A 25,632-nucleotide genomic window follows, 5' to 3' on the forward strand; every position below is an offset into this window, starting at 1 on the left:
ATTGCTGGGTATTGCAGAGTATTGGCAGGGAATTGAGGGGTTAATTGTCGGTGAGAAGCACTGTGGGCACTGCAGATCTGGCCCACAGCGCTGCTAACACCGATCTCTCCCCTATCACTGTACCAATCGGTACAGAGAGTGGAGGGAGGAACAGGCATCATAACATGATACCGGTTTGTTTACACGTGATTGCCTCGTCATTTGATGGAGTGGCCGCTTACCGCGATGCAGGACCCAGCGGTCAAGGATGCTCTCGAGTGAGCGCGAGAGCGGAATTCTGGGAGGATGTAATATGACGGCCTCCCAGAGTTAATCAACCGCCCTGTAGCCATCATTCGGCTATGGGCCGGTTGTTAACTGGTTAACCATGAGATCGGCTGTGTCCAGTCACAGCCAGTCACATGTAAACAAGGAGATGCCGGTAAAAGGTTCTTCTTGCCTCACACTGACAGTGCGTGAGGAGAGGAGAGCCAATCAGCTGCATCTCACAGAAGACATCTAGGCATGTAATCAGGGCACTGATTATAATAAAGCTTCCACAGTGCCAGAAGTGCCCAGCAGTGCCAGCAGTGTGCCCAGCAGTGTCACCAGTGAGTGCTCACTAGTGCCAGCAATCAGTACCCATTAGTGATACCAGTCAGTAATGGCTATCATTGCTGCCCATCAATGCTCATCAGTGCCGCTTATCCGTGTTGCGTATCTGTGCCCACCACTGCAGCCTATCAATGGCCATCAGTGAAGGAGAAAAAAAATACTTATTTACAAAATTTACTGACAGAAACTAAGAAAAATTTTAGGGAAAAAAAAGAAGTAATTAAATACTACCAAAAGAAAGCTCTATTTATGTGAAGAAAATGATAACAAATGTCACATGGTTACAGTGTAGCATGACCGCGCAATTGTCATGCAAAATGTGACAGCAATGAAAGCTGAAAAATTGCCTGGGCAGGAAGGGGGTGTAAGTGCCCGGTATTGAAATAATTTGATGACATTTTTTCCTTTAGAAATGTAATTTTGCTGTCTGTAGTACTGTTATAAACACGGGGAAGATGCGCTACTTTACAGGCAGACTAGTATGCCTGCATCTTGTCAGTCTTCACAGGCTTGAGCACTAAGACCTTCTGCCCAACCTGGAAGATACGCTGTCGGGCCTCCTGATCGTACCATCTCTTCTGTCTCCCCTGGGCCGCCTGGAGATTCTCCCTTACCATCAGAGACAGTTGCTCCATGCGGTCCCTGAGTTCCAGAACATAGGGCACTATGGGGGTCCCCTCCTGCTCTGTCTCTCCCTCCCAGTGTCCTCTAATGAGATTCAGGGGTCTGCAGACCCTTCTCCCATAGAGTAACTCGAAGGGAGAGAACCCAGTAGATTCCTGGGGTACCTCTTTTTATGCAAATAACAGGTTAGGCAGGAATCTCTCTTAGTCTTTGCTAGCATCCAAAAAGGTCCTCAGCATTTGCTTGAGGGTAGTAGATTCCTGGGGTACCTCTTTTTATGCAAATAACAGGTGAGGCAGGAATCTCTCTTAGTCTTTGCTAGCATCCAAAAAGGTCCTCAGCATTTGCTTGAGGGTCCCGTTAAAGCGCTCGCAGAGGCCATTAGTCTGGGGGTGGTAAGGTGAGCTTAGCAAGGGCTTAATATTGCACACCTTCCACAACTGCTGGGTGATCACAGCGGTAAACTGGGTTCCCTGGTCAGAGAGAATCTCCTTAGGGAACCCCACTCTAGTAAATATCTTAACCGGGGCATCAGCTACTGTCTCTGCTTCAATGTTGGATATAGCTACTGCCTCTGGGTAATGGGTGGCGTAGTCCACCACGGTGAGAATATACTTCTTCCTGGATAGACTAGGCCTGGCCAATAGACCCACAATGTCAACGGCTATGCTGTAAAAGTGCTCCCCAATAATAGGCATGGACACAAGTCTGGCCTTAGGGTGGTCCCCCCACTTACCTACCCATTGACATGTGTCACATGTTTTGCAGTACTGTCGCACATCCTGGTTAAAATTGGGCCAGAAGAAATTCTGAATAATTCTATGGGCTGTGCGATAGGACCCTAGATGTGCTGCTAGTGGTACACCATGCCCGATTCACAGAATCTCCAGCTGGTATTTCTTAGGTACCACCAGCTGTTGTTTCTGCGAAGGGGCTTTATTTCTTGGGGATGGCTTAGGGATCCTATACAGTCTATCCCCCACCCATTCATAAAGTTCCCCATCTATTCCCCTTTCCTGAGTATCTGCCTTAGCCCTATACTTGTGTAAGGACAGGTCCTCCCAGGTTTCCCTCCCGAATGCCTCTGGGGTATCCCAGCCTAGGCAAGCCTGATCTAAGGTACATGTCTGAGAATTTAGTCTTACCTGGGTCTCAGCAGCAAGCGGACTGGTTCCAACAGTACGGGTCTGGGCACAGATAGTCACTGGGTTGGCTTCAGCGGGGCCCATCAGGGCGTAATCAGAAACAAGGGGGGTCAAATAATTCCCCAGTAGTGCATCCACTGGCAAATCTTTCATCACCCCCACATTCACGTGTCCCGAACCAACCCCCCAATCCAGGTGAACATGGGCAACGGGTAGCCGGAAAACGGTGCCTCCTGCTACCCTTACAGCTACAGTGTCTCCTCTGTATTGGCTCTCTGGAATGAGGTTCTTCTGTAGTAGGGTCATGGTGGCACCAGTATCACGTAGGTCATTGGCTACCTTTCCATTAACCCGGACAGTCTGCCTGTGTTACTGCCTGTTGTCCTGGTTAGCTGCTTGTACTGGATCAGCCTCCTGCAGGATGCCCCAATGTTCTTCCTCCTCAATGCAGTGAGCCGCAGGCATGGATGTGCGGGGATTCCCCCTGCTGGCTTTCTCCATGACTGGGACTGCCTGGCTGGATTCAACAGACAATCTGTCTTTTTGTGCCCTAGCTGTTTACACCCGAAACACCTGATGGGTTGGGAGTAGGGATGAGCCGAACACCCCCCGGTTCGGTTCGCACCAGAACTTTCGAACGGACCCCAAATTCGTACGAATGTTAGAACCCCATTGAAATCTATGGGACTCGAACGTTCAAAATTAAAAGTGCTAATTTTAACTGCTAATATGCAAGATACTGTCCTAAAAAAGGTTTGGGGACCTGGCTCCTGCCCCAGGGGACATGGGTCAATGCCTAAAATGTTTTTAAAAATGGCCGTTTTGGCAGGAGCACTGATTTTAATGACGATTAAAGTGAAAAAAAAAGTGAAATATTCCTTTAAATATCGTGCCTGGGGGTGTCTATAGTATGCCTGTGAAGTGCCACATGTTTCCTGTGTTTAGAACAGTCCCTGCACAAAATGACATTTAACGGAAATAACGTCATTTAAAACTGCTTGCGGTTTTAATGTTATATCTGGTTCCTGCAATATGGTTGAAAATCATTGAGAAAAATGGCATGGGTAGCCCTCCCTGCCCATTACCAGCCCCTTTGGGTCTTGTACGGATATTAAGGGGAACCCCGTACCCATATTAAAAAAAGGAAATACGTGTGGCCCCCAGGCCCTATATACTCAGAACAGCAGTATACAGGCGGTGCAAACAAGACAGGGACTGTGTAGGTTTGTTGTGTTAAGTAGAATCTGTTTGTAATTTTCAACTGGTACATTTTTAAAGTGTAGCTCCAGTCAAAAAATCTATTTTTAAGCTTTTTGGAAAACATAGGAAAGAGTTATCACCCCTGTATAATTTGTTTTGCCGTCCATCTTTTTTCATCTCACTTGCTGTTGTCTCCTTCCGTTTGCAAGTAGGAGATGTTTGTAAGTTGGATGTTTCAAAGTAGGGGCCTGCCCTATATTCTCTGCAGAAATGGCGGAACAAGGTGTTGATTTTGCCACAACATTGTAAGCCCTCAAAGTGACTCTTGGTGGGCGCTGGAGCGCCCTGCTGTGAACGATTATATCAAGAATTGTAATTACATGCCATTGTTGTCTATTTAAAAAGAGCAAGATAGCTAGCTATATAAGTGGATATAGTGGTGTATACTGGGTTCAGAGCACGCAGACAGCACGCACAATCTCCTACAACTGACTGCAAGCTCTATCAAAAAAGAGCAAGATAGTTAGCTATATAGGTGGATTTAGTGGTGTATACTGGGTTCAGAGCACGCAGACAGCACGCACAATCTCCTACAACTGACTGCAAGCTCTATTTAAAGCGAGCAAGATAGCTAGCTATATAAGTGGATATAGCGGTGTATGCTGGGTTCAGAGCACACAGACAGCATGCACAATCTCCTACAACTGACTGCAAGCTCTATTTAAAAAGAGCAAGATAGTTAGCTATGTAGGTGGATATAGCAGTATATACTGGGTTCAGAGCATGCAGACAGCACGCACAATCTCCTACAACTGACTGCAAGCTCTATTAAAAAAGAGCAAGATAGTTAGCTATATAGGTGGATATAGCGGTGTATACTGGGTTCAGAGCACGCAGACAACAACCACTACAGAAGAGCAAGAATGCAAAATCGCGTTGAAGGTACACGGAACACCCACTAACTCCTACAGACGCCAACACACTACACAAGGCCGCCACGCTGGTGGCCTTATATAGTGTGGGGCGTGTACTACACAGCCTGAGCTTTGATTGGCCGCAGGCATCCTGCCTGTGGCCAATCATGGCTCTCCTCGCTGCTGGCGCTGTGATTGGCCAAGCATGCGGGGTCACAGTGCATGCTTGGCCAATCATGAGCCAGAAATGCACTGCGACCCAAACGTTTGGAATTCACCGAACGGGCGAACAGCCGATGTTTGAGTCGAACGTATTTGTTCGAGTCGAACACGAAGCTCATACCTTTTTGTGAGTAGTCCTGGGAGTTGAACATGGGCTGCTGAGAATAAGTGGCCGCTGGAGGTGGTGCTGTAGGACGGTATGACTATGGTTGGTAGGAACCAGCTGGCGGGGTGCCACTCATCGATAATCCACCCGAGCTGTTGTCTTGACCACAGGGTTATCCAGTTTGCGGGTGTCAGTGTATTCGTCTGCCTAGGCGAGATGCTTCAGGCAAGGTGAAAGGTTTTCGGTCCTGGACCCACTCTCTGACTTCTGGGGACAGCTTGTCAAAGAAGTGCTCCAGCAGGAACATCTGTGAAATGGATAAGAACTACAAACTAGTTTGAGATTATCTGCTGCTATTTCCAATTAAAAAGTATTCTCTGAGACGTGTTCAGCTCGGCTACTTCTAACTTCTGATTTATTCGTGGGTGCGGTGTTAATATTTTATACAAAAAGATACGTCATTGCTATGTCAGTCTAATTGGTACATCTTATTGGTTAAAATACAAGAGAAATGGAGAAACTTGATGCTTGAAGTTCAGTTGAAGCTTGTTCTCTTATCTCAAATGCATTCTTCTAACGTGTGGGATGTAGGGTACAGGCACCATTTTAAACTTCCGAACAGAGAGCCAATCTGTATACTACATAATAAGTAAGGAGCATAGAAACATGTATACACATAAGCAAATAGACATTTTTCTGATTATCATTATGTACATTAGATTCCTTCACAGTCCACCCTAAAATGGATATTTTCTTCTGTCCCTCATCTAAAGGTCCTCCTCACCTGGCCCATTCTCCTCAGCAACTCTTTTTAAGCTGTATATAGAGTTAGGCAGCAACTAGTTCACTACCCCCCTTGATACAGCTGGAGAAGGGCAATCAGGTGCTATCTATCCCTATAACCCTATAGGATTGTGAGATTATGGACAGGGAGTGACTGTAGAGGAGTGAAGGGTTTGTCATCCTCCATCATAAGAGGGTCATCTTCTTCTTGGTGGAGAAATGTAGGTGGGCTGTTGTCTACAGCCTTGCTCATTAACTTCTTTACGAAAGGTAGAATACAACATACAATCAGGGCTAAAAAAACAGGATTATTAATACTGTTACCCCTATCTGGGCAAGCACTTTTTGCCACCCACTCATCCAGCTAAAATATTTATCCCATGGGTCTGTAATAACGGAGTTCTTTTTCAACTGACAAATCGTCTAATTTCTTTATAGCTAAAGTTACTTTACCATTTGGGCCAGTATTATCAGGAATGTAGGTGCAACAGGTTCCCGTTTTTTCTATCATTTTACAGACACCTCCTTTCTCAGCTAACACCATGTCTAAGGCCATCCGGTTCTGGAATGTCATGTAGGAAGTGGGGGCTAACTGGTCAGCAATTCCCTGGAGGGCATCTTTAGTGTAATTCACGAATCTTTGTTGGTTATAGTTTATGTAATTGATCCAATCTACATTCTTGTTCACAGTTATTATGGGGATCAAAGACTCAAAACCAGCTTTTACCTGATCCCTGGCTTTGAATTCATCAGGGACCCCCCTTGGAACTCCTATAACATCTATGTACACATGAGGGTCAAAGCTTCCGGAGAGAACTGCTCACTTCCTCCTCTGACTGTGTGCTGGGTCAGTGTATGTATCAGCAGTATCTTCTGCTAGGATATGGAGGGGCATAATGACCTTTGCAAGGGCACTTTTACCGGTCCAGATACCCTCTAATCTGGTCCTATATTCCAACCCACTGTCCCTCCCAGGAACCACAGTTCTGGCCCCAGTAACTGTCCGTAAAACACACATATATATCATTACCATCAGGGATGTCACTGTACCAATGGCATTACCATGAAAGTGTCAAACGGACAAGGTACTATGTCACAGTAATCAAAGGTAAAGGTGGTCACATGTGTACCTGAAGAGTTATACCCAAAATGTAATTATATTATCTTTTTTTTGTGATGGCCACCTCTTGGGCCTCCCCCCTAGACCAAACAGAAAAAGGATATGCAGCATGGTCATCATAAAGTGGGCGGGATCTTGCCCTCGGGGGTTGGAGCTTTCTTGCAGTGGGAAGCGTGTATTCAGGTGTTCTTCCCGGCCAATTCAACGGAGGTGGCTGTGGTCAGCAAAACTTGGAATGAACCATCATATCTGGGTTGAAGAGAATGTTTTCTCACAAATGTATTTACCAGCCCCCAATCTCCAGGCAGTAGTTGGTGTGTTCCTGTATCTAATTCAGGATCTGGAATGGAAGAAAACACCTGGACATGCATTTGGGTTAATTCTCGTAATAATGCGGTTACATAATTAGTCAACAAATCAGATTGCAACTGTAACTGTTGGGGAAAGTAACAGCCAAGTCTGGGGGCTGAACCAAACAACATTTCATAAGAGGATAGGGCATGTTTCCCCTGGGGTGTGTGTCTGACACTGAACAGGGCAATGGGCAAACTGTCTGGCCGACTCATGTTAGTCTTTTGGGCCATCTTTAACATCCTATTTTTCTAGTGTCCCTTTCATCCTTTCTACCTTCCCACTACTTTTAGGGTGGTAAGGAGTGTGTAGAGCCAACTGAACCCCCAGTGCTGCCCAAATCTCTTTTGTAAGGGTTGCTGTGAAGCCTGGGCCTGATCGCTCTCTATCACCTCTGGGACCTCAAATCTACATACTATCTCACTCAGTAGTTCCTTAGCTGTGGTCCTGGCAGTCATGTCCACATCCACTAGGGCGTATTCAAATCTGTCACTCCCTTGGCATTTGGGAGTGATCAATTTGTATCCTCTGGAAGAGGTATAGAGCTTTTGGCAGGCGCTTCTTCTGTGCCTTTTCTGTACGTTCTGGGTTACATTTGTCGCAGATAGTGTTGTTGGTCAATGGAGTAACTCATAAGTAACTCATAAGTTCATAAGAGTCTTTGTCAAGTGGGCAGCTTCATTTGCCCATTGCACCATGGCTGGGTACATACTCCTGGGTAGACAAGGCTTCTTGTTGCACTCGAATAGTCCATCTCTGAGAGTTCCACCTCTCCGTTTCCAGCTTTCCTTCTCATCCGGACTTGCTGCTTCCTGTAATTATTTCAGATAAACTCTGTCTACCAGCAGAGTCTGTAGGATAAGAATGGAGTGGTCTTCTTCTACCACCCTGCTGTCCACTTCCCGTGAACCACTGGCTGTCTGTTTGGCAGCTGAATCGGCTAGATTGCCTCAAGCTTCCTTCGAGTTGAGTTTGTCTTGTGCTTTACTTTTAGAATAGTCACTTTGGTTGGGAAAAGCAGGGCGTCCATCAAGTCCTTGATGGCTGAGCTATGTTTCACAGGTGTTCCTTCAGATGTCAGGAACCCTCTGTCCTTCCAGATAACACCAAAATCATGGGCAACGCTGAAAGCATATCTTGAGTCCGTATGAATGTTGGCTCTTTCCCTCTGCCAATTTACATGCTGTAACAAATACTTGCAGCTCTGTCACCTGTGCAGACATCACCGGTGGTAAGGTTTCAGCTTGGAGAACCGAGTTTTCAGTGGTGACCTGGATCCTGCAGGGGAGATGCGTGGTTTCCAGCCGCATTAGTTTGATGCAGTCATGGGGTGACAAGTCAAGACTCGACTCCTCCTCTTTTCCTCCCTCGAGAAGTGAAAGAAGGGTGATAGGTTTCAGTGTTTGGCAACGTAATAGAATAATGCTGTCTAGAAGGTAGGAACACAGGAGACTCAAGTGTCTGGCAGTGGACAGATGTTTCGGCTGGATCTTGGTGGAGTATGGGAGCAATGTCATGGAGAGCAAGCAGAACGAGTCCGAGGACCAAGCCCGAAGTTTTGTCAAACAAGGCTTGTGCAGTAAAGACAGCTCGCAGACACGATGGGCCTCCTCTTGCTATCGCATCCAGCCGACAGGAGTAATATCCTATAGGGCATAGGCAGATGCCGTGTGATTGGGTGAGTACACCTGTAGCATGTCCCAGATGTTCGGATACAAAGGGCTTGAATATTTTGTCGTAGTCTGGGAGCCTCTAGCGCCAGAGATGGTGTGCTTGAGGGCCTCAAAGTTGGATATTGCTTCAGGAGACATCTGGAAGGGGTCTGATTTCAGGGCGTCATACAAAGGTTGCATCAGTAGGGAGAGTTCTGGAATCCATGCTCTGCAATAGGAAATTAGTCCAAGGAAGGAATGAAGGGGCTTCTGGCCTTGTGGCAGTGGGATGTCAGAGATTGCTTTCACCCTGTCTTCAGTGAGGTGTCTTGTCCCATGGGACAAGACAGTGTCCAAGAAAAATTACAAATGTTGAGCACCACTGCAATTTGGGCTTTGAGGCTTTGCAACCCTGTTTGGCAAGATAGCACAACTGGCTTTCTGAGGTGACTTCAACAGTGGGTAAGTCAGCTGCACAGTGGAGAAGGTCATCAACATATTGGAGGAGAATCACTTCCAGGTGATCCTCTTGTTATGTGTCAAGGGTGATAGCCATAGCGTTTGCAAACTAGCTTGGAGAGTTCTGTGCCCCTTCTGGCATAACTGTTTAGGTATGTTGTTGTTGTTTTCGTGGGTGAATGCAAAAGGTACCAGCAGGAGGGGTGAGGGTGGACACTGAAGAGAGAGTTTGCATGGTCCACCACTGTGAGGTACTTTGCAGTCAGGGACACCCCCGCAAGTAGCTGGTTCTTTTCTTCCTAGAGAACAGAGGTGTGTTGCATGGAGGTGCGCATGGTATCAGGGCTCCATATGACACGAGGGCCTTGACATGCTTCAAAATAGCTGCAGATTGAGCCAACTTTAGGGGGAGGTATTCTGGTTTCCGGGGCAATGATGTGCCCTCTTTGAACTTGACTGAAACTGGTGGCACCTTTAAGTGACAGTTGTCTTCCGGTCCTGTGGATCATAGGCACGCAGGGATTCTGTCAAGTACTTCCTGCGGTATTGAATTTGGAGTTATTGCTCCATGAAGTGTCATCAGGAGAGGCAGAGAATACAAAGCAGATGACTCTTCCAAGGATAGGGGAGTATGTAACTTCACCCCCCCTTCAGGTGTGAAAATGATTGACGCCTGTAGTCTGGACAGCACATCAGCTCCTAGTAGATTCAAGGGACAAGTAGAGGACACCACAAATCTGGCAAGCAAATCAGGAAATGTCCCCACTTGGCATGGCACCCCATCCACTCCCACGCAGGAAACATCAATAGTGGAAAGGAAAGAGTTATCAGGCAGGTCCTCAGCCCTCAACACACTCCTGGCTGCACTCATGTCAATGAGAAAAGTGGTAGGTTTTCCTTGTATAGGTAACGTGACCTTTGCCAGGGGTCCCCCAGTTTCATTTGAGGACACTGTCATAAGGGGTGACATGGGTTTGCCCATTTCCTAGCGTTAGTTGGGGCGTGGTGGTGGAGGTTCATGTCCACGTTGCCCTTCACGGGGATTCCTGTCTTGTCTCGGATGTCTTGGGGCTCTGCATACTCTTCTGATGTGACCCCGCTTCCCACAGTTGTAACAGATGGTCTTTTCCCTGGTATTGGGCAGTGGTGGTGGACGAGTGTAGGCAGGATCTTCGTCTTGTGTTAGCATGAGGGGCGTCGTTTTTTTCCCCTTTTGGTTTTCTATCCCTCTGGCCACCAACAGTAAATCGGGCATTTTCATTGAGCAAAAGCAGATGATAACATGTGTGTGTGTGTCTGTTCATAGAGGGAGAAGCTCAGATCATCAAAGGCCTGTATGAGTCTAACATAATACTTCTCCACAGACTCCCCTTTATCTTGGGCAATATCTTGGATTATGGTGGTCTGATCTGCCAATTTCTCCTTTGCCCAGTCGCGGAGTTGTTCATAGAACTCCAAGCCTGAGGTGTAAGAAGTGGCACTTGCCAGGCAGGCATCATTGAAGGCTGTCTGCATGACCGGCCAAAAGACATGTCCTGCTGTAATTTAGCATAGGCTGATCAAGTCTCTCCAGGCAGCTGAGTAAGCTTCTTGTATCTGCACTATCCTGCGGTAGAAGGGCATTGGCTGCTTCTCTGGGTCAGGCAGACTTGTCACTAAGGTTGCTGCTTGTGATGGGGTAAAAGCGACATACATCACCGGTGCCCCTTCTAGTAACCGAGACTGGTGTTGGGGCAGGGGCTGAGAATGGGCACTGTTTCTTATGGTTGTCAGCATACGTTTGAGATCCTCCCGGAACTGAGTCTGGAGCTGGATCGGGGGTTAAATCAGCAGGTGGCCTTGCTGCCTGTTGTTGGCCTTCCCATTCGGACGCTTCTTCATCATTAACATATCCGGCCTGTGAAGGTAGTGCTTCCATATTAGGGAAGACAGGTGTGTGGTAGGAACCATCCTGGTTTAAAACAGGAAGAACTTGGTATAGGCCATGGCTGGGCCTACTGGGTGTACCAAGATGCTTGGGCTGGAGTTTTGAGAAGGGAGTGGGTGTAAGGCGGATGGCAGGGTTGTCCCTCTCCTCCTTTGTTCCAGTTTTAGTATATGGGGGCGGTACAGCCACATTATCAATTCTGTGATACACATACATAGTACAATTTGCATCTTTCTTGATTTCCTCTTCTATCCAACCCTCTTTGCAATGCCCTTGCCGTCCTGTACCATGCTTCTGCCACATCCAATAACCTGTTATCACACAGAGTGCCCCTTTGTTCTCTTATCAGCACACGCCATTCTTCTGCTTCTTGCAACATCTTCTCTCCTCTTCACAATATCACATGCTAGCATTCCCTTCTCTCTCTCTGTCTCTCTTTCAGCGGACGGCTTAAGAGGAGAATACAGGCAACTAATGGGTTAATACTCCTCTGGCTGCTGTCTTATCAAAGAATTCCTAGGGTGGGGGCTCGCATCCCTGTGAGAGATCTGTCTCCTCGCACACTCCTGACTGTTCTATCTCTTCGAGGGTCAAAACTAGCACGTCAGAGGTGGTGTGGAGCAGTGGCTTATGGCCCAACTGAATCTTCAGGTAGCCACCTTCTCCTCAACCCTCCTCGTGTATGGCAAACAGTAATCGACAAATACACTCAGTACAGGACATGACACCTGACATTCTTTGAACTGCAAAGATAGCTCTCTGGAAAAGCTCACCTGAGTTACAAGACTGCCAAATTCCAGCTAGCCTTCGTTCAGTCTGCCCAATTTCCGCAGCTGAGATTAACCCTCAAGGAAAGCTCACCCGAGAAGAACATTTATAGACGTTTGCAAGACTGCCACTTCCGCAAGCCTTCTTTCAAACTGTCCTAATTCACAGCTTGAGATTAACCCTCAGAGGTCCTACACAGCCAACCTCGAGTAACCCTGTCTATAAACGCCTGCAGAATTCCACCCCACCACTAGAGGTAGAATCTAGGGGTGAGGATGGACACACGCCTGCAGCTGCACTTTCAGTCTGCTAAATTTGCAGTCCTTCAGAATGACAGACACTGAACAGATAATAGTCAGCAGAAAACCATTAGCAGGTTCGTTAAAACAGCTCCAGGCGAGAAATAAGTTACCTGCCTCTTTGAACAATCGAAAGGAGCCAACAAGACAAAATCAACCAGCCCAACCAGAGAAGTCGTACAAATGGTAAGGATAAATATGCTTACTGTACTGTTAGGGCTGTGCGTTTAACCCCCTTCTCTGATCTGGCCAGCTGTTCAGTCCTGGAATGCGGTCTCCCTTCGATTGTGGCCTGAAGCCCCACACTCGGGCGCCAGTTGAAATGGATAAGAACTACAAATTAGTTCTTGGTTATCTGCTGCTATTCCTAATTAAAAAGTATAAATGTGCATGCACATTAGAAGTAAACACTCTCTCAGACACGTTCAGCTCAGGCTACTTCTAACTTCTCCTCTATTGGTGGTCGGTGTTAATATTTTATACAGAAAGATACGTCATTGCTATGTCAGTCTAATAGGTACATCTCATTGGTTACAATACAAGAGAAATGAAGAAACTTGATGCTTGAAGTTTGGTTGAAGCTGGTTCCCTTATCTCAAATGCATTCTTCTAACGCGGGGAATGTAGGGTATAGACGCCATCTTTAACTCCGAATGGAAAGTCAATCTGTATATTACATACTAAGTAAGGAGCATAGGAACATGTATACACATAAGCAAATAGACATTTTCTGATTATCATTATGTACATTAGATTCCTTAACAAAATAAATAATCCATAAATGTCACCAGCATACAAGTTCCCAAACCAGGAGGCTCAGGATATGGTGGGTTTCCATGGATATGGTTCTCAACATGTTTTGCGGTCTTTATACCGCTTCGCCAGGGGAAAAAAATCGGCAAGTAATTATTACGCACTATATATCAAAACAATTGAATTACATATATAAAACATTACATTCAATGGAAGAAATTAAACAAGGAGGAATAAAGCGAAGGGAGATGTTGCTTCCCCAGTACACAAAGCCTCAGCCGAGGTCAGAGCACCACCAAGGTCCCCCCCCACGACGGCTGCGGGGGACGTGCAATCAATGGACGTGTATCTATATTAATTGGTTAATAAAGATGGAATAAGAATAATATACAATCCAGCAACTTCCATAGAAAAGATGAGGAGAAAAAGGGAAAGAAAAACAGAGGGGGAGGGGTTTGGGGGTTTAGAGAGAAAGGGGGAAAGGAAAGGGAGGAAGAGAAAAAGGAGGGAGGAGAGAGGGAAAGGGAGGAGGAAGGAAAGCAAAGGGTCTGGTATATATTTTGGGGGACTCTATACAGTTTTTCATTCTTTCTGTTGGATGGGCTACAGAAAATGTGACATTTTACAAAGGAAAAATTAGTTGGTTTAAATTTACAGAAAATTACATTTTATTGCCGGATTCTTTTTTTAAGCAGCACACAGACCCTCCAAAGACCCCCAAATACACAGAAGAACTTTAGGGGGTCTGTGTGCTGCTTTGGTAACATTTCCTTTATAAATGTCAGAACAACTGCACTCTTTTCTAATAAAATGTTTTTAGAATTACAAAGAAATGACCTGATAGCGGGAGGAATGAGTGCGACATGCAGGTAGGTTAATTGGCTTGTCCAAAATTGGCCCCATTATATGAATGGGGACCTTGGATTGTGGCTCCTTGAGGGTAGGGACCGATGTGAGTGTGCAATGTACAGGGATAGGGACAATTGTAGACACTCAGGTTGAATTGGATGGACTGGTTCAACCTTGCTAACTATGTAACTATATAACAACATTCATTTAACTATATTTTTTTAAATATTTACAAAAGCTACAAAATGGATGCGAGGTAATGACTTTTATTTTTCTCCTGCTATCAATGGCCGACACGGTACAACACTTCATCCATGTCTTTGGTGATCTCTGATCTCCTTCTCAAATGTTTCTTCCATGATGAAGATCAGCCATGGAGTATATCTGAGATGTATTTCAGGGTGTGCTTCTTCCCCACATGAGAGCTGTGATGTCCAGCAACATTCATATAGAAGACATTTCCCGCACTCAAGGCACTAATACACCTCGAGGGTTGTGTGGGACCCCTGATGTACAGGAAGACAGGACTTCACTGAGGAACAATTCCCTCACTCAGGACAGGAATACGGCTTCTCCCCCGTGTGAGATCTCTGATGTGTGTAAAGACTGGACTTCTCTGTAAAACATTTCCCGCACTCCGGACAGGAATACGGCTTCTCCCCCGTGTGAGATCTCTGATGTCTGGAAAGATCGGACTTCTGTGAAAAACATTTCCCACACTCAGGACAGGAATACGGCTTCTCCCCCGTGTGAGACAACTGATGTCTGGAAAGATTGGACTTCATTGAAAAACATTTCCCACACTCAGGACAGAAATGCGGCTTCTCCCCTGTGTGACATCTCTGATGTTTGTAAAGATTGGACTTCATTGAAAAACATTTCCCGCACTCAGGACAGGAATGCGGCTTCTCCCCCGTGTGAGATCTCTGATGTGTGGAAAGATGGGACTTCACTGAAAAACATTTCCCACACTCAGGACAGGAATACGGCTTCTCCCCCGTGTGAGATCTCTGATGTTTGGAAAGACTGGACTTCACTGAAAAACATTTCCCACACTCAGGACAGGAATACGGCTTCTCTCCCGTGTGAGATGTTTTATGCCTATGAAGATAAGATTTATAACGGAAACACTTCCCGCACTCAGTACAGGAAAAGCTCTTCTCTGTTGGAAGGACGGGACCGTCCCGCATAGTCTGAGGTTCCTCAGGATAAGAGGAATACGATGGCCCATCTACACTGTGTGGTGCCGGATGGACATTTGAGGTAGTCGGGTTTTCTCCTGGACTATACTGTGTGATGTCCTCATCTTCTACTTTACAGTCTGGAGACAAAGTGAGACAATCCTCTGAGGTTTTCCTCATCTCCCGTCCATCTACTAAAATAGAAATACAAAGATTATTACTAGAAATGAGCTGATTGGTTCCCCTAAACCAGGACTCCGCCCACATCAGGCAGCTTTGTCTCTGAGGATCTTACAATTCCCCCCTCAAGGTAACTAGTAAATGGGTCCTCTGATCTCCTACCAGATCATTTCTTTATTCATGGACCTTAGTCAGAGAGTGAGGAAACAACGAGAACTGTCTTCTATAGGAGTGACAGTGATGAGGGGATTGTAGGACGAGTGTTCTGCTTCTCGTTATTGAATTCTTGTATAACACAGACAGTCAGACAGCTTAACAATAATTCAGAAGTCAAGAAACGTGAGACATCAGATCTGTATCTATTCTTTTTTCCAAATAACTTTGTAAAACTACAACATGAGCATAAAAAACATATGTGTCAGTACATTACAACATTATACAGCAGCCTCACTCTATCAGTGAAAGAACTCACAGACAATTCCACCATTACTCCAGGAATAGTTAAGATCTCTACTGCATGCAGTCTGCTTGGATCAAGGACCAATCATGAAATGAAGGAAATACAGTTCCAGGTTAAAGGTTATTACCTTTCACTGTGAAGAAAATATCACTTCCTGTCAAGCTGTGGCAAAATAATAACTAACTCTGACCACTAGATGGCAGCAATGTGAAACTAACATTGCAGTATAATCAGTAACAGCACATAGCACATATTACTATGATAAATATGGGCAGAACAACGAGTGTCCCCTCCCCTTCTATCACTCATTGCCATCTTCCCAACACAAGAAGTCCTGACCTTCCTTATTTAGTCCATGATTTAGTCATGAATAACAGCAGGGCTGAGCCCCACCAGAGGTCAGAGAGTGAGGATGGGGGAACAACCAAGATGAAGACTGGACTGATCCTGAAGACCCCCATTATTGGGTTATTGACTCCTCCCTCATTATCACTTTCTGTTTAAGGTTCCAAAGTTTGAGGATGTTATCACATTATTATCACCATGTAAAAGTCTGTGCTCCAATCACATCATCCGATATAAAATGTCCAGCTGGTAGGAAATGGGTGTAACAGGACTATGTAATGTATAACTTATTATATAGGATAGAACAGTTAGGATTTTATAGTATCAGAATGATGTAATGTACACTATAGAGTATATAGTGCAGGGGCCAGGAGTATGTAATGTTCAATATAGAGTATATAGTGCAGGGGTCAGGAGTATGTAATGTACAATATAAATTATATAGTGCAGGGGCCAGGAGTATGTAATGTACAATATAGAGTATATAGTGCAGGGGCCAGGAGTATGTAATGTACAATATAGAGTATATAGTGTAAGGTGGCCCTCAAATAATTTTTCACTCGCCTACTCGCATTTTGCGAGTGGAAAATGATGGCTGCCTCTGAGGAGGGGGGCGAGCAACACCAGCAGGCGGAGGTTGAACAGGAGCTATTGTACTAGCCAGGGGAAGAGAGGAGAGGAAGAGTCAAGCTGGCCTATCATCAGCGAGTGGGGATTGCCCAATTTAACAGCTTTCTTTGGAATTGCTGGGTTCCCAGCGCCGCTCACCATCACACAGTCCTGCCTCCTTGCCCAGCGCCGCTCACCATCACACAGTCCCACCTCCTCGCCCAGCACCACTCACATCACAAAGTCCCCAACTCCTCACTACTCCCCGTCACATACATCCCGCCTCCTCACCCAGCACCGCTCACATCACACAGTCCCCACCTCCTCACTACTCCCCGTCACATACAGTCCGCCTCCTTGCCCAACACCGCTCACATCACACAGTCCCCACCTCCTCACTACTCCCCGTCACATACAGTCTGCCTCCTCGCCCAACACCGCTCATGTCTTTTTTTTTTTTTTTAATTCTTTATTTCTTTGCAAAGATACAAAACATAAGTTGTTAATAATAATTACATATACAAAATATTTTCTGGTAGCCACATGTTCCATTAAACAACATCAATAAGAAAACAACATAATGTATTCCTGCCATTTTTATAAACAAAACAATATCAATACGATATCAATACAATATCAATTCCCCATAGCGGTCCTCTTCCTTCTCCCTTAAAAAGGGGGAAAACAAAAAAAAGGGGGGGGGAGAGGGGAACAAAGAGAGGATAGGGAAGAGGGAGAGAAGGGGAGGAAACCGACCCCACCCACCAAAGGGGAGGGTTCACATCACTCGACCAGTTAGTCTAATCCTCGGCCTCCTCTCCAATCAACCTCTTCCCCTCCTCCCACTGTAAAAATATTTCCCATGGGGCCCAGACTTGCACTATAGATTCCTTTTCCTCCGGAGGCATATGGATCAAATTCTCCATGATCCCAATTTTCCTTACTTTGTTTAACCATTGCGAAATTCGCGGTGCTCCTGTTTCCTTCCAGAAAGTGGTGATGCAGCTTTTAGCTGCATTCACCAGATGACATAGCATTGAATTCTTGTATCTCTCTAATGGGATATGTGTACATTGTAATAGAAAAAAGGCCGGGTCTTCCTCAAGATAATATTCAGTAAACAGTTGAGAGATTTTCCGAACCTCTTCCCAAAACTGTCTAATTACTGAGCAATACCAAAAGATATGGGCAATAGTGCCTCTCTCCTTACCGCACCTCCAACATCTGTCCGATGACTCTGGAAAGAAAGTACGCATTCGTGATGGAGTATAATACCAACGCATTAATACTTTCTAATTTAATTCCTGTATATTGACACATCTAGATGATTTAAAAGTCAAATGTATTATTTTCTGACGTTGGGCCGGGGTAAAGGTTTGTCCGAGATCTCTTTCCCATTTATCTAAACTCATTATATCAATATCCTCCAGAGGAGAAATCAATAAGGCATATATCTTAGAAATAATATGAGAGAGGGACTCCTTCTCCTCACAATATCCTTCAAACTTAGTAAGTGGCCAGTCAAAATCCTCAGTCGATCCCAAGGTATCCAAGAAATGTTTAACCTGCCAAAGGGGTAATTCATATTGTCCTCCTGATTGCATTAACATTTCTATTGATGGCCATTTTTTAGACCTCAAGAAATGTGAAGCCTGAAAACATCCCTTCTCTCTTAAGTTTCTAAATACTCCTATTTCCAGGCCGGGCAGGAAATGTGGATTCCCAAGAATGGGAAATAAAGGAGATTTTGCTGTTGAAATTCTGGGGATACGTACGGCTTTAGCTCCCATCTGGAGCGTAGGTCCTATTAAAGGATGGGATCTTAATATAGGTGGTATAGCCGTGCCGCACCACATAGCTCTATCTAAAGCAATGGGGCTTACTTGTTGTTCCATAGCGACCCACCTTTTACTGTCTCTATGTCGGCACCAGTCCACAATTCTACCAAGCTGAGTAGCCTGGTAGTATTTGTATAAATCCGGTGCTGCAATTCCACCCGCCTCTTTAGGCAGTGTTAACAGCTTCCTGTTAATCCTAGGACGCTTGCTTGCCCATATAAACTTTATAAAAATTGTTCGGATTTTACTAAAAAAGGCAAGTGGAATCCGGATCGGTAACGCCTGGAACAAATAGAGAAACTTAGGGACTATGTTCATTTTCAAGATATTGCTTCTCCCAAACCAGGAGTGTGAGGATTTACTCCATTCATTCAACGTTATGCTGATTTCCCTTAATAAGGGTGGGAAATTCAATGCGTATGCTTCTATTAAGTTAGGTGGAATCTGTATCCCTAGATATTTCAGCGCTGTAGCTGTCCATTTAAACTTGAAATTGTCCCTGGAGGACAATAGCACCGCTCATGTCACACAGTCCCGCCTCCTCACTACTCACCATCACATACAGCCCGCCTCTTCGCCCAGCACCACTCATGTCACACAGTCCCGCCTCCTCACTACTCACCGTCACATACAGCCCGCCTCCTCGCCCAGCACCGATCATGTCACACAGTCCCGCCTCCTCACTACTCACCGTCACATACAGCCCACCTCTTCGCCCAGCACCGCTCATGTCACACAGTCCCGCCTCCTCACTACTCACCATCACATACAGCCCGCCTCTTCGTCCAGCACCGCTCATGTCACACAGTCCCGCCTCCTCACTACTCACCGTCTCATACAGCCCGCCGCCTCGCCCAGCACCACTCATGTCACACAGTCCCGCCTCCTCACTACTCACCGTCACATACAGCCCGCCGCCTCGCCCAGCACCGTTCATGTCACACAGTCCCGCCTCCTCACTGCTCACTGTCACATACAGCCCGCCTCCTCGCCCAGCACAGATCATGTCACACAGTACCGCCTCCTCACTACTCACCATCACATACATCCCGCCTCCTCGCCCAGCACCGATCATGTCACACAGTCCCGCCTCCACACTACTCACCGTCACATACAGCCCGCCGCCTCGCCCAGCACCACTCATGTCACACAGTCCCGCCTCCTCACTACTCACCGTCACATACAGCCCGCCGCCTCGCCCAGCACCGTTCATGTCACACAGTCCCGCCTCCTCACTGCTCACTGTCACATACAGCCCGCCTCCTCGCCCAGCACAGATCATGTCACACAGTACCGCCTCCTCACTACTCACCATCACATACATCCCGCCTCCTCGCCCAGCACCGATCATGTCACACAGTCCCGCCTCCTCACTACTCACCGTCACATACAGCCCGCCTCTTCGCCCAGCACCACTCATGTCACACAGTCCCGCCTCCTCACTACTCACCGTCACATACAGCCCGCCTCTTCGCCCAGCACCACTCATGTCACACAGTCCCGCCTCCTCACTGCTCACCGTCACATACAGCCTGCCTCCTCGCCCAGCACCGCTCATGTCACACAGTACTGCCTCCACACTACTCACCGTCACATACAGCCCGCCTCTTCGCCCAGCACCACTCATGTCACACAGTCCCGCCTCCTCACTACTCACCGTCACATACAGCCCGCCTCTTCGCCCAGCACCGCTCATGTCACACAGTCCCGCCTCCTCACTACTCACCATCACATACAGCCCGCCTCTTCGCCCAGCACCACTCATGTCACACAGTCCCGCCTCCTCACTACTCACCGTCACATACAGCCCGCCTCTTCGCCCAGCACCACTCATGTCACACAGTCCCGCCTCCTCACTGCTCACCGTCACATACAGCCTGCCTCCTCGCCCAGCACCGCTCATGTCACACAGTACTGCCTCCACACTACTCACCGTCACATACAGCCCGCCTCTTCGCCCAGCACCACTCATGTCACACAGTCCCGCCTCCTCACTACTCACCGTCACATACAGCCCGCCTCTTCGCCCAGCACCGCTCATGTCACACAGTCCCGCCTCCTCACTACTCACCGTCACATACAGCCCGCCTCTTCGCCCAGCACCGCTCATGTCACACAGTCCCGCCTCCTCACTACTCACCATCACATACAGCCCGCCTCTTCGCCCAGCACCGCTCATGTCACACAGTCCCGCCTCCTCACTACTCACCGTCACATACAGCCCGCCTCCTCGCCCAGCACCACTCACGTCACACAGTCCTGCTTCCTCACTGCTCACCGTCACATACAGCCCGCCTCCTCGCCCAGCACCGCTCATGTCACACAGTACTGCCTCCACACTACTCACCGTCACATACAGCCTGCCTCCTCGCCCAGCACCACTCACGTCACACAGTCTTGCTTCCTCACTACTCACCGTCACATACAGCCCGCCTCCTCGCCCAGCACCACTCATGTCACACAGTCCCGCCTCCTCACTACTCACCGTCACATACAGCCCGCCTCCTCGCCCAGCACCGCTCATGTCACACAGTCCCGCCTCCTCACTGCTCACTGTCACATACAGCCCGCCTCCTCGCCCAGCACCACTCACGTCACACAGTCCTGCCTCCTCACTAATCACCGTCACATACATCCCGCCTCCTCGCCCAGCACCGATCATGTCACACAGTCCCGCCTCCTCACTACTCACCGTCACATACAGCCCGCCTCCTCGCCCAGCACCGCTCATGTCACACAGTCCCGCCTCCTCACTGCTCACTGTCACATACAGCCCGCCTCCTCGCCCAGCACCGATCATGTCACACAGTACCGTCTCCTCGTCCGGCATATTTGATAGACAGAACATCGGTCCATAGCCAGGAGGCACCGGGTGAATAGGTGGGACTGTGTGATGTGAGCGGCAAGGAGGCAGGACTGTGTGATGGTGAGCGGCACCAGGAACCCAACAATTCAAATGAAAGCTGTTACAGCGGGAAATCCCCGCTCTCTGATGATCAGCCAGCTTGACCCTTCCTCTGCACAGGTGAGACTGTATCGAGGGGCACTGGTCTCACTGCATTGAGGGGCACTGATAAAGTTGTTGTTAACATTTATTTTTGTAACTTAATTCTGCATAAAACATTTCCGTGTAATTTCATGAGATAATTCATAAAGGTGTGTTTAGGGGTGGAGTCTGGTTGGGTTGGGTGGAGCAACTGGTGGCGAGTAACCCTTAAGGCCCGGCTAGTAGCTCAGGACTTTTGAGCCCTGGTGTAAGGGTCAGGAGTATGTAATGTAGAATATAAAGTATACCGTGTAAGGGTCAGGACTCATAATATTGGTATTCAGTAATCAGTGGAAGATGAAATGATTACATGAGACAAGTTGCAGAGGTCCCACACCGCTGCCTCCCATCTCCTGAGACTGCACTCAGTGACTTGGGTCTGAGACTATACAGACATATCCCTCCACCCGGCACAGCCAGCAGACAACACAACAAGTAATCCTGGGGGGATTGTTCTGTCAGAGATCTTGTCATACCCGGGTATGGGGCAGAAGACCCAAATCACATACCCCAGGTGCCTAGATATAGTAACATCTATGGTGAAAATGAACATTTTGCTGCCAGCTGATCCCCAGAATCTCCATAAATCCAGTCTAGATACATAAATTGTGTCGGCAGCACAGAGAAGGAAGATTATCGGAGAGAAATCCAGGAATACAGGACAGGGAACACAGCTCAGGAAAGTGACCAGGGGATTACAGGCTGATATCACCCAGCCCCCGCCCTACTCTGGACCAATCAGTGAGCAGTATGGGTGGAGGAATGTATTTAGTGTTAATGACCTACCTGTGCTGATCTCTGTAGGAGTGTCCTCCTCTATAAATGTCCCTGTTATTCCATCCTCCTCCATAGACTGCTGATCATCCCTCACATACCTCTCTTCTTCTTCTGATTTCACCTCAAATTCTATATCCATTGGATCTCCACTCTAAACCAAGAAAATGAGAGAGAATATCATCTGTAAGATAGAAGATTTATTATTGTGACATCACATAGAAAATCCAACTGTGTTTTATAAGCTCCATTCCATTACCTTGCAATATTGAGGGATGGTGTGACCTTCCTGTGTGGAATCCCGGGAATACAGAGGACGGGGACATCTCTCTGGTGGGTTCCCATTACTGGATCCATCTGTAGGAAACACACACACTGACTGAATACATTGTTTCTATGTGTTTATCAGATGATGGGGGATCTAGGTGGAGCCTCCATACTGCTCTCTCCTTTACAATAAAGTCTCCTCTTACCCGGTGATGTGAGGGGCGGCTGATTGTCCATCATGACGTCCTTGTAGAGATCCTTGTGTCCTTCTAAATACTCCCACTCCTCCATTGAGAAATAGACAGTGACATCCTGACACCTTATAGGAACCTGACACACACACAATGATACAGTCACCATCCAGACACATCCCTTGTCTGTTACTGGATAATGTCCCAGAATTCCCAGAATCCTCCTCACCTCTCCTGTCAGCAGCTCCATCATCTTCTTGGTGACTTCTAGAATCTTCTCCATGTTGTGTCTCTCAGGTTTTAGGGAGTCACATGGAGGCACTGTGATGGTCATATGATCACCTGACTTCACAAGAGGAAATCTCTGTATTGAGGAACCAATAGGAATATCATGTTAGAATCCCAGAATCCTCCTCTCCTCTTCGGTCAGGTCTGTGTTTTATTAATAGAGATAAGAGTGATGTCATGTGACCTCCCAGAATCCTCCTCACCTCTCCGATCAGGTCTGTGTTTTATTAATAGAGATAAGAGTGATGTCATGTGACCTCCCAGAATCCTCCTCACCTCTCTGGTCAGGTCTGTGTTTTATTAATAGAGATAAGAGTGATGTCATGTGACCTCCCAGAATCCTCCTCACCTCTCCGGTCAGCAGGTAGATGATCTCCAGGGTGAGGTTTAGTATCTTCTCAGTCATGTGACTCCGGTCCTCCTCCATCCTCATTGGTGCCGTCATTTGATCTATACAGGTCTCCTTGTAGACGGATAACTTTGGGAAATGAAAGTAAGAATTATTTGGATGATGTTGGTCACACAATAATATGATGTGGATGTGAGGGGGGTAATAGGAGGTTTGCTGGACATTAAAGAACTACTCCCCCCATGGGAACTCATTAAGTCTGGACTGTTTAGCGTCTGATTATGTTTTTTTGGCTCCTGGGACCCTCTTGTCCTCCTGGATCAGAAATTCCCTTTTCTATGTTGGGTTTGTTTGGTTTCTGGATTGGTTTTGATTTTTTTTTAAATCTGCAGACAAGGAATGATAAATATGATCCTTCCTTTGACCTGTTTGCTCTGAGGCAGTGCTGTGAGGACATCATGATGTCCAGGAAGGAGAACTTGCTGACTTTTGGTCGGAGTTGTCGGCTAATCAGGATAATTGCCAGAACTCCGGCTGCAAGGCTCCAATCTCCGGCAGCCTGCTGACTGATCGGAGTGATGTCACTCTCTGGAGTTAGAGAAGGGATCGGATTGGATAGCAGGAGGATGCTGCTAGTGGTTCAATAGTAACTCAGTGTGTATAGGAGGAGGACAACAGGGGGAGGGGTTTGCTCTCTTATTCTTGGTCTATTGTGTGAAACATTTTTTTCTGGAACATTTTTTTTTTTTAAAGAATAATCTTTTATCGGATCTTAGATATAACAATTGTACAATTTCTGGAACATTTTTCTTGATCAGTGATATGATGAGGTGAAGGCGTCCTTCATTTGTTGGCAGGAGTTCTTTAAGAAAGTCAGAAAAGTAAGTGCAGGTGGGGTGGGGAAACCATCAGAAACCATCAGAGACCAAAAGCCTCTATGAACCCTGAAGCCCCCTCTTACCTCAGATTTGCAGCTTGACTACCCCCTTCAGAGGCCCCGCAGCCCTTCAGCCCCACTATCCTCTCAGAGTTGTTCAGTCATATTACTTCCTAAGAAGCCCCAAAGTCCTTCAGCTACACTTCCTCCTCGGGGTCCCAGAGTCCTTCAGATGAAGTAAACGCTCAGAGGCTCCCAGAGTCCTTTAGTGCCACTACCACCTCAGAGACCCCTCAGAACTCAGAACGATTGGCAGAACTATTACGGTTGCAAAGGTCATACCTGCAATAATGGTGTTCTGCTAACAAGCGGGAGTGGGGGGGATCACTGAGACAGCAGGAAAGGGTCTTGCTGCCGGAGTGAAGGGTCCCAGGATCAGGGGAGGCTCCCCTGGTGATCGCCAATTAGTATTGCTGAGAACAGAGTTTGTAGCACAGTCAGCCTTCGCAGAGCCCCCTTGCTGTGTCTGATCTGCTCCCAACAGGGGCACAGCGCCCCCCAACATCAGCCAACTCCTCCCCCACTCCTCCTCCCCCGACACAAGCTCCAAGTTCTCCATACTGGGTGGACGCTGTGCCGGCTCTGAGGGACCCATCACTGATGACAGCTGCAGCACCCAGAGCCTGGTGAGTGTCTGTATCCAGGGGTCCTTGGTGTGTGTGGGGCCCTTGAGATTTGTGGGGTAGGAGCAGGATCAGCGCTCTGCACATCTCCTCTCCTACCTCTACCAGCAGCTCTCTGGAGTTTCTGTCAAGCTCTTTGCCCCCCCCCATATCTCCACCAGTCCACCTCAACACCTATGTGCCCCTTCCAGGGCTGCCCATATTATTGCCCCTTCATCTGTCCCACCCATTCCTATCCATCCTCCTCATCTCATCTCTCTGCCACCCCTGCCCATAACCCCCTCTGACTGGCACCCCAGTACAGATCCCCTCCCCCCATTCATGCCCCTCATCTCAGCCTTTGTCATCTCTTGGGAATCTCAGTGGCTGCAATGTGCCATGTTTGGGGCCACCAAGAACAAAGAGTCTTGCTGAGCGCTGCTGGACGTGATCGGCGGAGGTGAGCCCGGTGTGTGTAAATAGAAAATAAGATCTTATTACCTCCTCTGCTGTTACTTCCAGTAATGTCTTCTCTTCCCTGCTACATTTCAGATTACTTCCTGTCTATAACTGACATCACTTCCTGTCTGCATTCACAATTACTTCCTGCCTGTATTTGACATAACTTCCTGTCTTTATTTCAGATTACTTCCTGTCTGCATTCCCTAGAAACTTCCTGTCTGGCTATGAGTGAGATCACCACCTTGTGGAGATCATCAGAACTGCAGCCCCAAGAAATGTCTCATAGTAACCACTCCTGTAAAATATGTTACAGAGCTACCAGAGGAGTTCAAATATA

The 25,632-nt window shown here is 47.2% G+C and overlaps 1 protein-coding gene across 1 annotated transcript; it reads right to left on the reverse strand.

The window, feature by feature from the left end:
- Positions 1-5,198: 5,198 nt before the first annotated feature.
- On the reverse strand, positions 5,199-25,388 carry LOC143955149 (gastrula zinc finger protein XlCGF66.1-like). The gene is made up of 7 exons (XM_077465243.1): positions 25,335-25,388; positions 23,295-23,423; positions 22,887-23,021; positions 22,673-22,796; positions 22,459-22,556; positions 22,212-22,353; positions 5,199-15,141 (listed from the first exon to the last, which is right to left on the reverse strand). The coding sequence occupies exons 2-7, from the start codon at positions 23,388-23,390 to the stop codon at positions 14,315-14,317; spliced, it is 1,422 nt and encodes a 473-aa protein (XP_077321369.1). The 5' UTR covers positions 23,391-23,423; positions 25,335-25,388; the 3' UTR covers positions 5,199-14,314.
- Positions 25,389-25,632: the final 244 nt, after the last annotated feature.

The sequence above is a fragment of the Lithobates pipiens genome, unplaced genomic scaffold (assembly GCF_037356315.1).
Source record: "Lithobates pipiens isolate NorthernLeopardFrog02 unplaced genomic scaffold, aLitPip1_a1.2 Scaffold_324, whole genome shotgun sequence".
NCBI lineage: Eukaryota > Metazoa > Chordata > Amphibia > Anura > Ranidae > Lithobates > Lithobates pipiens.